The sequence below is a fragment of the Artemia sp. Qi Xiang Cuo genome, chromosome 21 (assembly GCF_049724085.1).
Source record: "Artemia sp. Qi Xiang Cuo chromosome 21, ASM4972408v1, whole genome shotgun sequence".
NCBI classification, from domain to species: domain Eukaryota; kingdom Metazoa; phylum Arthropoda; class Branchiopoda; order Anostraca; family Artemiidae; genus Artemia; species Artemia sp. Qi Xiang Cuo.
The window spans coordinates 24,326,061-24,340,256 of record NC_142814.1 but is presented as its reverse complement, the minus strand read 5'-3'; the positions used below and the strand labels follow the sequence as shown (position 1 = coordinate 24,340,256).

At 39.0% G+C, this 14,196-nt stretch overlaps 1 protein-coding gene across 1 annotated transcript in view; it reads right to left on the bottom strand.

Annotated features, from left to right (window-relative positions):
- Ubc4 (ubiquitin conjugating enzyme 4) overlaps positions 1–13,561 on the bottom strand; it is a 34,772-nt gene extending 21,211 nt beyond the window's left edge. Inside the window, exon 1 of the mRNA XM_089106691.1 lies at positions 13,440–13,561. Coding sequence (XP_088962817.1) covers positions 13,440–13,505 — 66 coding nt within the window. The 5' untranslated portion in view covers positions 13,506–13,561. The remainder of the gene's footprint in view (positions 1–13,439) is intronic.
- Positions 13,562–14,196: the final 635 nt, after the last annotated feature.

Below are 14,196 nucleotides of genomic sequence, written 5' to 3'. Positions count from 1 at the left end.
GGATTGGCCTTATTATGCATACACAGAGATATTCTAGTCAATGCAGGGTTCGGACAGGTCGGTTCGTTTCAAATTATAGACTCTGTCCTATTTTTATAGGATTTCCCGGGCCCAAATATAGGCCAAATATAGGATTCGGAAGTCCTCGGGATCAGATCTGTGGTAGAAGGCGTGGGATGCCTGGTCACATAAATTCGTCATTTCCCGAGTTTTTGCATTTGTTTTTCTATTTTTTCAAATACAAAATGTACAAATAGTAAAAAACAGCAAAAAATCAGATACACATACTGTACCAACGATCGACTGATACAGGTAAAATATTTGGAATCACTCTTGCTGCTTCTTGGGCATCAATTTCGACATGAGGTCAGTTTTCCTCTTTGCCAGAGACTGCTCCATTCTCGAAGATTCCACCATCTGCTTTCTTTCACTTGTTCTGGACTTCATAGCTCCTTCAAGCAAAGAAACAGCTAGGGCAATATCTATGGAACTCTTGGACTTGGCAGCCTTCTTCATTCTGTCGGTTGCTTCTTGAAGTAGAGTATCTGCTACTGTTCTCTTTTCTTGCTCTGATGCTCTAAGTCTTCTTCTTCTTCTTCTTCTATTTAACAGCAGGTGGGCTTTTCAGTAAAACTATTTAGCCCTTTTCCTTTTGCTTCACTCTGTGGGCTACAGAGCTACTGGCTTGATTGCCAGTAAGTTTTTTCCTTTTGCTTTCCAGATCTTCTATTTCTTTCTTTTTGTCATGGACCTCCTGCAACTTCCAGTTGCTGTCCTCTTCAAAAGCTGTTTTCTCCTTCTCGGATAGCTCTTCTTTTTTCTTTTCATCCAGATATTGTTGATACCGAGACTGTGCGGAACGTGCAAGATTCAACAGCTCTTTTGTAAAAACAAACCGTTCTGGATTTCCTCAATAAAGCCTCAACGTGTCATATACCATGAGTCTCGCATCCAGAACGCGTTCAGACATCAAAGCCTGGTCTTCACCGAGAATCCTACCAGAACGCGTGAACCCACGCTCAACATCTACGCTGCCATGCGACAACGTCAGCACCGCTTTGATAAGCTTGGTAAGTTCTGGGTACTTGCTGTCCCCGCGCTCATTCACCAGTCCAAAATAATGGCTCCAAAAATGATCGATCCGAGTAATGTCCTCACGGGGTCCAGTTTTCGTTCACAAAAGCAGCCACTCAGCCTGGGCAACGTCTGAGCTTACTCCAATTGCTATCTCGCATGCCACAACCGCTATGTCTGCAATGCTTCTTGAATCCTTCATCTTGATCGGACAGTGTAAAGCCTCTAGAAAACCATCCTTTTCCAGAGGACATTTGTTCAAAATAAGCCTGCAATAAAATGTTTTTGCACATTGACATAGAAAATGGCCTTGTCTTTCAGTGCTGCTTTCTCACCGAAAGCTTGTTCCACATTTTCTGAAACTATGGGCTTTTCTGCAAATTTTTCAGCAAGGTTCAATATTTCTGGTGAGAAATTTTCAGTTTCGGTCACGAAATCTGGAGTAAAGGCCCGTCCGCAAAGCTTCAAAACTAGTCTTTTGATCTCTGAGTGCAGAACATGAATGAGAGGCTCTTCTTTCTGGAACAGTTGGTTGAAACTCATGAACAGCTCTGCTGAGGCTAGAACAAACTCGAGTTGGGCCTTCATTGTCGCACTTTTGATATAAGCCACAATCTTCAGAAATTTGGGAGTGGACAGAAGATTCTTGAGTTTTTTCTCTCTTGGCACAAAGTTCAGGAAGTACTCTAAGATTGCCGGTCACTGCTGCATGATTCTAGTGAGAGCACGTCTGATTGTCAGCCAGTGGCTTGGGACATGCTTCATGAAAGCATTCTCTGGCACTCCCACTTTCTTCTGGCACTTTCGATAGTCTTCACAACGTGCAGGCCAGCCGTCAAAAAATGAATGCACAAGAATAACAAAGTCGGAACTTTCTTCTCCGAACACCTGAAAACCTTTCAAGAAAGCGTTATGAATTATATGGATGTTGTAAGTACCAATATTCAACATTCCTTTCCCGTCACTTTCTTTTTCTCGGCATTGAACTTGTTCCAAACGCTTTTGTTGACGTTTGGTCCGTCACTTCCAAGCGTGATCAGTTTTTCAAGTGGCAGCTGATACTGCTCGGTGGCTGACATAATCTTCCTATACAGGTCATCACTTGTTGCGTGGCCCATGAAACTTGTGCATAAATGTCTGCTCTGGATTTCGTTTCTGTATAAGGACCAATATTGAACACGTATCTGTAACTCTTTCATACCAGCGTTGTTGGTTGCCTTGTCATATTCTAGTACAAAATATGACTATGTCCTTCACAAGCATTTGCTTAAAGTAAGGATGCAGCACATCGGTGATCAGATACGTGAGTTTCTTTTGCACATAGGGACAATCCGTCGGGGATCTTACCGGGGAACATTGCATGGAAGGTTGCGACAATACGGACTGAAGAGTGAGCAGACATGGAACTCTGTACCGTCTGAAGTGCCCACATTAACTCAGCTTTATAAGCGGCATCACACTCACAAAACGCGTTTGTACCAACTAATGGTTTATCCTTGGTTGTTTCATCGACTTGAGATTGTCCGGTCAGGTGAAGCTGTAGTGGATGTAGTTGAGCAGTAACTGCGGCTTTGTGTTCTGCAGATCACACGCGTTGGTTTAGCTGAGCAACCCCAGCTGTGCAACCAAGATTTTTCAAGCAGAGTTTGCAAAAGAATGAGGACTGGTCATCCCCAGTCTTACACCATTCGCCAATCTTTCTACCCCAACAGTCCGTCTTAGCAAGCCATGAACTATTGAACATGGTATGCCCCATACTTAATTACCAAGCATCAGCTGCAAAATAGTATCCCGCGATTAAAAGGCCATAAAAAGAAAAATGTGGATATGTCCAAAACTGGGCCATATTTGCATCAGCCTTTTATAGCGTTAAGCCAGGAAACACAGAAGTTGCAAGAACTCACAGTTTCATTAAGAAGAGACTGCTAGCCTATATACTGATCTTCGCTCATTTCGGACAGGCCTAAAATGACAAAAAACAAAACATAGGCTACTAAGTCAACACAACAGCATAGGCCAGGCAAAAGCAGCTTACTAATCCCAAAGCATTAGTTAAACAAAGCATTAGTTAAACAAATTCACAAAGCATTAGTTAAGTTCAAACAGCTCAACAGTTGTAATTAATTATTGATCTTCACCTAAAGACAGCACAGTCTACAAGCAGAGTGAAAAGTAAAGAAAAGCACATCTCTGCTTACTTAACAAGCAGTGAAAATTGCAAATCATGAGCAATGTTCTTGGTGCTCTTCCGCCGAAAATATAGGAATAATAGGATTTTAACCAAAATATAGGCATTTTATAGGAGTGCATTAAAATATGGGAATTTATTAGAATTTATAGGCGAGTCCGAACCCTGTCAATGCAGAAGACATTTTGGAGAAACTAGCCTACAACAACAAAAAAGGCAGTTTAATTTTATTTTATAATTACATATTTACAATGTTGTCTGAATAAGGAATGTACAATATATTCTAAAAAACTTTATTTTTCCTTTTTTACTCTTAAGATTGTCAGTATGTTTGAAAAAGTATACAAGATCTACAGTTTCTGATTACAAAGATGCTGACAAATTGTGTGACAGACTAAACATTTTGCTGACAGTAACCATAGCTGCAATAAAACTGCATCTCTCAATAGCAGAGAGCAAAGAATATGCTTTGCTTGAAGATTCAAAATCTGAATCAGGATGTTCTTGAATTTCCCTCATAGCCTTACAGATAATAATGAACATCTCTTTAAACAAAATGATTGCTTTTTAAACAAATGAGTGCTCCATGCATTTAGTCTTGCAAAATTTGTTCAAACTTATTCTTTTTGTCCATCTGATAAGATTACTTGCTTGAACAATTTGTTTGTAAATTGCAGAACATTTAGAGGTGAAATTCTAAGGAAATTAATAACTACTTTCAAAGTTCCTAGACAATTACTTGTAACAGTTATGTTGTACAAATGACACAGGGCTAAGTTTAAGGAGTGACTTTCACAGTGAATATAGACTGCATGGGGGAAAATTTCACAGAGTATAGCAACCCAGCCTTGGAACTGACAACTCATAGATGAAGCTTCATCATAACCTTGCCCCCTGAAGTATTTCAATTGCTTCCTATTCAAAGTAAGGTTTGTATTAACCAACCAAGGTCTGCTATCAACCAACTTTTTGGTTTAAAAAAGTCTATAATTTGTTATTTGTGCTTTGAAATGATGGACAACTCATTAACAAACAAGGGCGTAGACTTCTACATAGACACTGAAAAAGCATAGACTAAGCATGATTTAAATCAAGTTCAATAATCATAGGAGTGCAAGGTCATAACAGCACATGGCTTACTTGGCAGCAGCCTTGCATTATTCCCAACTACATTCTCACAAAACAAAAATTATTGTGGGGAGATTATCAAACATTACCAACTTTTTGTGTATATATTACTCTACATTGATGGGATTAAAACCCATAGTGAATTTGGTTAGCCTTTAACACAGTTTTGTTTCAAATTTTATTTTATATGAAATTAATAAAACTACCACAGATCACTATCAAAAATTAAATGAAAGAGGGGGCAGGGGGGGGGGCGCCCCCCCCCCCCCCCCCTGGCTGAATGACGGTGTCATATATTCGTATTAATTTAAAAAACTTTCCACGTAATAAGTTTTCAAAGAAAAGTAAAGAGCTCTACTAAGCCAAAAATGGGCAGAAATAAAGTCCAATAATCTTCCAAGCATAAAACTACCACAAATCACTATCAACAATTAAATTAAACTCAAAACGAACAGAAATTATAATAAATAGCTGAGTCAACTCAAAAAGAGCAAAAAATAACATTAATAGGGCTGACAAACCCCATGCCTTCTTAAGACCCGAACATAACTAAGGCTTTACTGAAAAAAATAATAAAAAAAAAATGACCGTGGATTGTCAGTTAACTTTACCTATACTGATATTTATTCCTTAAAATAAAAAACTGAGGTTAAAAAAGGTAGTAAAAAAGTTTTTTACTTATTTAAGTAAAAAAAAAGTGAAAACATTTAGACATATTTTGTTTTCAGTAAAGCGCAAATTATGTTCTGGTCTTGAAAAGGCATGGGAGTTATCGGCCCTATTGATGTTAATTTTTGCTTGTTTCGAGTTTGACTCGGCTATTTATTCTAATTTCTGTTAATTTTGAGTTTCATTTATTTATTGATAAATATTTGTGGTAGTTTTATGCTTGGATGATTAAAGTCATTTTCATGAAAAAAAAAATAATATTTTATATCTTTTCGTTTTTTTTTCTATAAGAATCCATAATTTTGCATAATTGCGAGGGTTTGACATGCCCAATATCCCTAAAGACATAGTTGCTGGATCATTCTACTATGCTCAACGAAATAATTGTCTCAAAATTTTGACTAGATGTGTTGGGGAAATAAATCGGATTGACAGACGGGCTGAATTTCTTTCAATCTCTTTTTAGTCTTAGAAAGGACACTAGAACTTTTAGTTTCAAATTAGTATATTTTCTTTACATATTTCGATGATACTTGCCGCTACTATAGAGTGGTCTTTTATGCAAAATTATTCATATGTCTTTTTGAAAATCGGCATGTATACAGTTTCTTTGTTTAATTGAAACACCTCCTAAACACTTCCTAGAAGTTTCACCTTAATACTCTAAGCCTCATTAGTTACAGTAACTGTAGTTGTAGTACTAAAAGTATACACATAATGCCTTCTGGCTAGTTCAAAATCCCCACAACTTGCAATTAAAGATCTAACTTAATAATATAAATTGTTTTGCGATATTGCTTTGTCACCTTTTTGAAAGTTCACAAGTTCATAGTTTGTTTTGATTTAGTTCAATGTCAGCCTAAATATTTCTTATATTTCATTGCTGAAGACATTGTTGTATTCTCTTGGACTACTGGCTACCAAATGGCTGTCTCAAAATTTTGATTGAATGTGTTTGGGGAAAAGAGGATATCAAGGAGAAAGGGGCTATTTTCTCTCCATCATGCTTTACTCTTAAATTGGAACTAGAAGTGTGTATTTCGAATCAAATGAGCCTCCTCTAAAGTTCACAAGACCACTTCTTCATAAAAACCTTACATACCCCAGGGCATAACTTAAAACCCTTATCCCCATACTTTGGGGGGTTGTTTCAACCCTAAAGGCCGTGTTATGAGATCTTTGGAATATTTATGAACAAATGGCTATCTTAAAATTTCTATCAGATGCATTGGGGGAAAATACAAAGTAGAGGGGGGGGGGGTATAGCTGCCCTCCAATAAATTTGACTACTAAAAATGGCTCTTCAACTCCCAATTTCCAATCCAATGAGCCCCCTCCAAAATTTATACAACCACCATTCCCATAAAAACCTTAAATGCCCTCAGGGCATACTTTACAACCCTTGCCCTGAAGACTGTGAGGGTTCTCACACTCAAAGACATAATTTCTGGACTTTTAAACTATTTCAAAAAATAACTATCTTGAAATTTTGACTGGAAGGGTGGTTGTCCTCTAATCACTTTTGACTATTAAAGAAGGCATTAGCCCTTTCAATTATCAACTGACTGAGCCCTTTTCAAAGTTTTCACAACAAAAAATGGCCATCTTAAAATTTCTATCAGGTGTGTTTCTGGAAAATACAATGTATATGTGGGGGGGGGGCTATTTGCCTTCTGATCACACTGACTCTTAAAAAGAGCACTATAACTTCTGATTATCAATCCAATGAGCCCTCTTTGAAGTTTATATGACCACCATTTCAACAAAAACCTTATATGACCCCAGGCACAACTTACAATCCTTGACCTGAGGGCTATATGGGGGGGGGGGGTATCCTCAAAGACATAATTTCTGGACCTTTCAACTACACTTAACAAAATGGATATCTCAAAAATTATGATTGAATGTGCTTGGGGAAATGATTGGTGTATGGGGAGGGGCTGCATGACCTCCAATCACTTTTGACTGTTAAAAAGGCCAGTAGAACTTCTGATTACCAATCAAATGAGCCCCCTGTGAGGTCTATACAACCACCCTTTCTTTAAAAAACCTTATATCCTCACAGGGCATAACTTACAACCCTTGCCCTGGGGGTTGTGGGGGGAGGGGAGGTGTCATTCTCAAAGTCATAATTTCCAGACCTTAAAACTAAACTGAAAAAAATAGCCATCTCAAAATTTTTATTGGATGTGTTTGGGGAAGTGATTGATGTGGGGGAGGGGTAGCTGGTTCCCCTTCATGAGCTCTTTTGAAGTTCCTATGACATTTTTTCTATAAGAAGTGCCCTGGTCTAAAAAGAACAATAGGTTGTGCCCACATTGCTCTTTACTTAGGCAGCACTATCGTGCTGCCTAAGATATTTTGTCTTGAGATTTCAATTATACAGCAATGGAAGTGCTAATTAGACCAGGTAAGCCCCCCCTAAAATTCAGTCTATGTGCACCCATGCATACTCTTAAAGATCTAACTTAATAATATAAATTGGTCTTGATATATTGCTTTGTCACATTTTTGAAAGTTCACATGCTCATAGTCTGTTTTGATTTAGTTCAATGTCTGCCTAAATATTTCTTATATTTGATTACTGAAGAACATTGTTATATTCTCTTTGGACTATTGGCTACAAAATAGCTGTCTCACAATTTTGATCAAATGTGTTTGGGGAAAAGAGGATATAAGAGAGGGGGGGCTATTTTCTCTCCATCACACTTGACTCTTAAAATTGAACTAGAAGTATGCAGTTCCAATCAAATGTACCTCCTCTAACATTCACAAGACCACCTCTTTGTAAAAACCTTGCATCCCCCTAAGGAATAACTTAAAACTCTTATCCCCATATTTTGGGGGGTTGTGTCAACCCCAAAGGCCATGTTATGAGATCTCTGGGCTATTTTTGAACAAATGTCTATCTTAAAATTTTTATTAGATGCATTAGGGGAAAATATGGCATGGGGGGTATAGCTGCCCTCTGATAAATGGCTCTTTGACTTCCAATTTCCAATCTAATGAGTCCCCTCCTAAGTTTATACAACCATCATTTCCATAAAAACCTTAAATTCCCTCCAGGCATACCTTACAACCCTTGCCCTGATCACTTTTGACTATTAAAGAAGGCACTAGCCCTTTCAATTACCAACTGACTGAACCCTTTTCAAGGTTTCTACAACAACAAATGGCCATCTTAAAATTTCTATCAGATGCATTTCTGGAAAGTACAACATGTGTGTGTAGGGGGAGGGGGGGCTATTTGCCTTCTGATCACTTTGACTCTTAAAAAGAGCACTATAACTTATGATTACCAATTCAATGAGCCCTCTTTGAAGTTTATACAACTATCATTTCTATAAAAACCTTATATGCCCCCAGGGCATAACTTACAATGCTTGACCTGAGGGCTATATGGGGGGGGGGGTTATCCTCAGACCTTATTTCTGGACCTTTCAACTACACTGAACAAAATGGCTATCTCAAAAATTATGATTGAATGTGTTTGGGGAAATGATTGGTGTAGGGGGGGGGGGGGGGCTGGCTGACCTTGAATCACTTTTGACTGTTAAAAAGGCCAGTAGAACTTATGATTACCAATCAAATGATCCCCCTCTGAGGTTTAAACAACCACCCTTTCTATAAAAAACCTTATATCCCCACAGGCCATAACTTACAACCCTTGCCCTGAGGGTTATGGAGAATGGGGGGGGTTGTAATTCTCAAAGTCATAATTTCCAGGCCTTAAAACTACTCTGAACAAAATGGCTATCTCAAAATTTTGATTTGATGTGTTTGGGGAAGTGATTGACATGAGGCAGGGGGAGCTGGTTGTCCTCCATGAGGTCTTTTGAAGTTCCTATGATGTTTCTTCCTATAAGAAGTGCCCTACTCTAAAAAAAAACAATATGTTGTGTCAACATTGCTCTTTACTTAGGCAGCACTATCATGCTTCCTATGATATTTTGTTTTGACATTTCAATTATACAGCATTGGAGGCGCTGATTAGATCAGGTAAGCCCCACCCCCAAAAAAATTCAGTCTATGGGCACCCATGGGCTAAGTGTAAATTTTCTCAATGTAAGAAAATCCAAATTTGAGTATCAATGTAAAGTTGGGGCAGTTGAGAATGAAACACTATAAAACTCTCAAAACAACCTTTAAAAAATCCTAGAATGCTTCAATTACTAATACAATTCTTAAAACTGCTTCACTTTATTTACCCTAATCCTCTCCCTTAATGTGCAAATAGCCTATATGGCCCAAATTATAGGCCCATATTTATCTTAAATTACCTTAAATCGCATCTTCTAGCGACTAAGGTTGCAGGAACCTGTAGATGTCGCCAGGTAGTATTGACAGGAATTCGTTGCACAATTCATTAGTGGATCATCACATCCTACACGTATACAGGACAGTTGAATATCACATACTAATAGACCCTGGTGGTGGATGCAGGCTCATCCCACTGCGTCCTCCATGGCTTGTTCCTCCAGTCATGGTCAACGCCAGTCTTGAAGCTGTTAACTGAAGCTGCGGAAACAGTTGAATCGCTCAGTGAATTCCACAACGGAACAACGCGATTGGTGAAGAAGTTGTATTTCTCACGCTTTCTGCTGAATCTTTGGCGGAGTTTTATGGGGTTACCTCGCGCTCTGCTAGACTGGTCCTGTTCGAGAATGGGCTTGATAACACTGCTGTTCATCAACTTATATGCCAAAATTACGTCCCCCCTTTTTCTACGGTAGGTCAGAGTTTGCAAATCAAGCTTTTCTAGGCGTTGCTCATATGGGATTTGTTGGTTGGCAAATGGGAGCCTAGTAGCTCTTCTCTGGACTTTTTCAAGCAACTCTGCATCGCATTTGAAGTGGGGGTTTGCAACTGCCATCCCAAACTCAAGATGAGGGCGGACAAGGGCTGTGTAAAGCTTCTTAATGACCCTGGGGTGGCGACTAGTCACTGATCGCTTGATTAGGCCTAGGATCTTATTTGCCTTTGCGGCTTGAGTTCGGCAGTGACTATGGAACTTCAGCTTATTATCTATGATTACCCCGAGATCACGTTCTTCCTCTGCGCTTTGGATGGGTGTTATAGCACCAGTAGAGTCCAACATATGGTAGCTATGGCAAGGGTTGTTCAGTCCAAGATGTAAAACTTTACATTTGCTTGGGTTAAACTCTAGTGTCCAAGTTGAGGCCCATTGGCAGAGGTTTGTTAAGTCTTGTTGCAGGGCATTGCAGTCTTCGTCAGAAGCGGCAGGTCCAAAGAGTTTGGAATCGTCTGCATATAATTCCAGCAGATTCTGGACAACCTCAGGAGCATCGTTAATGTAGAGGTTGAATAAAGTCGGGCCCAACTTAGTTCCCTGTGGCACACCACTTCTGACATTTACTGGTGCCGAGTACACGAGGTTTCCGTTGTGGTCGTAGACTGCAGCAATCTGGATTCTATCAGACAGAAAGCTATGGATCCACTGGGCTACGTCTACATCAATGTGGTATGCTGACAGTTTAATCATCAGGTACCGGTGGGACATTTTATCGAAGGCTTTTGCCTGGTCCAGTAGGAACACGTCTACAGGGGATCCTGATTCGATAACCTCAGTGATTGATTCATAAGCTTGGATCAGGTTCGTTTCAATGGACATTCCTTTTCTAAAGCCATGTTGGCCGCTGTAAAGGAGACCATTCCTTGTCATGTGAGCTATAACGGCATCATTGACAATTCCTTCAATCAGCTTAGCAACGACTGAGGTAAGGCTTATGGGCCGGTAGTTCTCTGGCTGACTTCTGGAACCTTTCTTAAATATTGGAGTTATTGTTGCTGTACGCCAATCAGGTGGTAGTTTCTTTGTCTTCAAAGACAGATTATACAAGGAGCATAGCGGTTCGGTGACTATATCAGAGATTTCTTTGAGCAGCCTGGGATGGATGCCGTCTGGTCCTTTGGCTTTGTTAGGGTCCAGCTTTGATAGTCTTTTCTTAACCTCTTCAGTCGTGATGATGAGTTTCGGCATAAGATGTTCGATATGTCTGGGGTCAGGACATGAGGGTTCAGCTGATGAGTCTGAGGAGAAGTTCGAAGCGAATGTAGTGTTAAGCAAGTTTGCTATAGCTTCTGGGTCTTCCAACCTTTTCCCTTCAGCGTTGAATAAGAATGGTATTGATCGCCTGTTCTTATCTTTCTTGGACACATACCTCCAAAATCGTTTAGGGTTTTCCTTTATACTAAAGGCTATCTTCTCCTCATATTCTGCCATAAAATGCCTAGTTAGATGTCTCAACTTATACCTGGCTCTGGCATAATGCTCCCAGTGTCGTGTGCATACACACTTCTTGTACTTCGAAAGTGCCTTTTTCTTCCTGTTCATGGCTCTTTTAATGGGTCGATCTATGTGAGGCAGTGTTCTAGGTGCCTTGACAAAAGACGTTGAAGTACAAAGCTGCTCAACATGGAGGACGGCGTTCTTGAAATTTAGCCAGGCTTGCTCTATATCATCACTGTTAGTCACTTGATCCCATGCAACCGCCTGTAGTATTTCCCTGATCCTGCTGTAGTCGGTATACGTTTGTTTGGTGCAGTTGTTTGGTGGTTGACTTATTAGCAAGTCATGGGAAATACAGAGGTGATCGCTAGCGCCAATGGGGGGCAGGTAATCAGTATTCACTAGCAGTCCTGGGTTGTTAGTGATTGTCAAGTCTAGTAGAGATGGTATCTGGTTGTTTTTGTAACGGGTTGGCTGATCAATTAATTGGTACAGATTATTGTTGCCTAAATATCTCACAAACTGGTTAGTTGCAGTTGAACTTTGATGGTAACCTGCTCCATCCACCCACAAAATATCAGGCATATTTAGATCTCCAATTAAAATAAAATCTTGGTTACAATGCTTAGATGCATGATCAGCTAATTGAGTAAGAGCCCCATAAGAGGCAGCTGGGCATCTGGGCTGCTTTGGGCTTCTATAAACGCATCCTATTAGAAGTGGTTTCCCCCCAATAACAACTCTGAACAAAATGGCTATCTCAAAATTTTGATTTGATGTGTTTGGGGAAGTGATTGACATGAGGCAGGGGGAGCTGGTTGTCCTCCATGAGGTCTTTTGAAGTTCCTATGATGTTTCTTCCTATAAGAAGTGCCCTGCTCTAAAAAAAACAATATGTTGTGTCAACATTGCTCTTTACTTAGGCAGCACTATCATGCTTCCTATGATATTTTGTTTTGACATTTCAATTATACAGCATTGGAGGCGCTGATTAGATCAGGTAAGCCCCACCCCCAAAAAATTCAGTCTATGGGCACCCATGGGCTAAGTGTAAATTTTCTCAATGTAAGAAAATCCAAATTTGAGTATCAATGTAAAGTTGGGGCAGTTGAGAATGAAACACTATAAAACTCTCAAAACAACCTTTAAAAAATCCTAGAATGCTTCAATTACTAATACAATTCTTAAAACTGCTTCACTTTATTTACCCTAATCCCCTCCCTTAATGTGCAAATAGCCTATATGGCCCAAATTATAGGCCCATATTTATTATACATTTTCTGTTTTTTTATTGTGTCAATGGTGATTTAGTTTATGGGTATTAAGTTGAAACAGAAGGGACAAATAGCAAAATCCATGGTAAAAATATAATATTGGATATATATGTACAAATTAGAGGAGTTGGGGGTACAGTGAAGTGCTTTTAGGAATGATGTAGGGCCTAAGTAAGAATGTTAGGCTTTTTTTTATTGTTTTTAGAATTTGATGAGGTTTCTTCCTTGACTCCCTACTGTGCACTGATACCCAATGATTTGGTAGTCTATTATGGTGTGTAGGCCTAGGCTATTCCAGAAGAGGGGATAAACTAGACTGTTACTGTCTTACCTAAGGTAAATTGTTTTGCTAATTCTCAGGGGATACCACTGGATGGCTAATTTGACAGTGTATATATATACAAATCTTTAAATTAGCCAACTGGCCAACCAGTATTTTAAGCCTAGGAGTCCAGCTGGACATAAGGAAACATTAAGAAAACAATTCTTACTCCATAATATGCAGAATAATCTTAGTTAACATATCTGGCAGGGGGAGAGCCTTTATCTTCACTTCTTTCCTTGTCTTTCCAGTTTATCTAAGAAATTCATGAATTTCTTAGGACCTAGGCTATATATTCATAGAACATATACCCCCACCCCCTAATGTGCAAATATATACCTAGAATTGCATCCTCAATCTAAATATAACATCCATTTGCATCACAAAGGAACTTTACTCCCATATTAGCCATAGGCTATGGTGGATGTTCAATCCTCAGGTAAATAGGCTAATGGTTGCGCTCTAAAGTCATTCTATACTATAGCCTAGCGTCACAACTGGAAACAAACATATAATAAGTCTATAATTAGTCACCTCATCACTTTTACAAACTTCTTTCAGCTCCCTTTTTATCCTTTGGTATGCAATATTTGTTGTCATTTTTTTCTGGAATTTAAAATCTTCTAATCCAGCTCAGTTATAGTTCACTCATGCCATCTATAGCTGGTTGTAATGTGTTATGTAAACCATTCGGCTGCATCATAAATGTTCTATGCATTTTTCCTTACTTTCCGCTTTAGTCGATTCCACAATGTAAGCTTCTTAATGCAAGCATTTATGATGATCTAGATAGGTCAGGTAAAACTAATCCAGTTATCAGAAACAATTTATCATCCATATGAGCTTTATGCATTCTCCATTGTTCTTCTTTACAGTGTCAAAATCTAGCTGCATCACGGAAACACTTTTTGTTGATCAACAGTTTGGAGGAGCCAAAAAACCGTAGAAACATCAGTTTGCATGAATTCTGAAAAGAAGTGTCATATTAGAAATATCCAAGCCGAAGTATAAATATTAGTCAGCTATTCATAGCAGATTCAGACCTGAAGAGTGCTTTTGACTCGATATATAGAAAGTTGTTAATTGAAAGTCTGTTAGAAATAGGCCTGATATCTTGTTTTGTATTGATATTAGCAAATATGTATAGGAGGGTGAAGTCTGCTGTGAAGACTATGGGGAAATTTTCTAGGCTGGTTACGTCTCGTGTTGGAGTAAAACAAGGAAGTACTTTATCTCCTAAGCTTTCCTCTTTGTTTTTTAATGATTTAAATAGTTTTAAATATTACAGGAG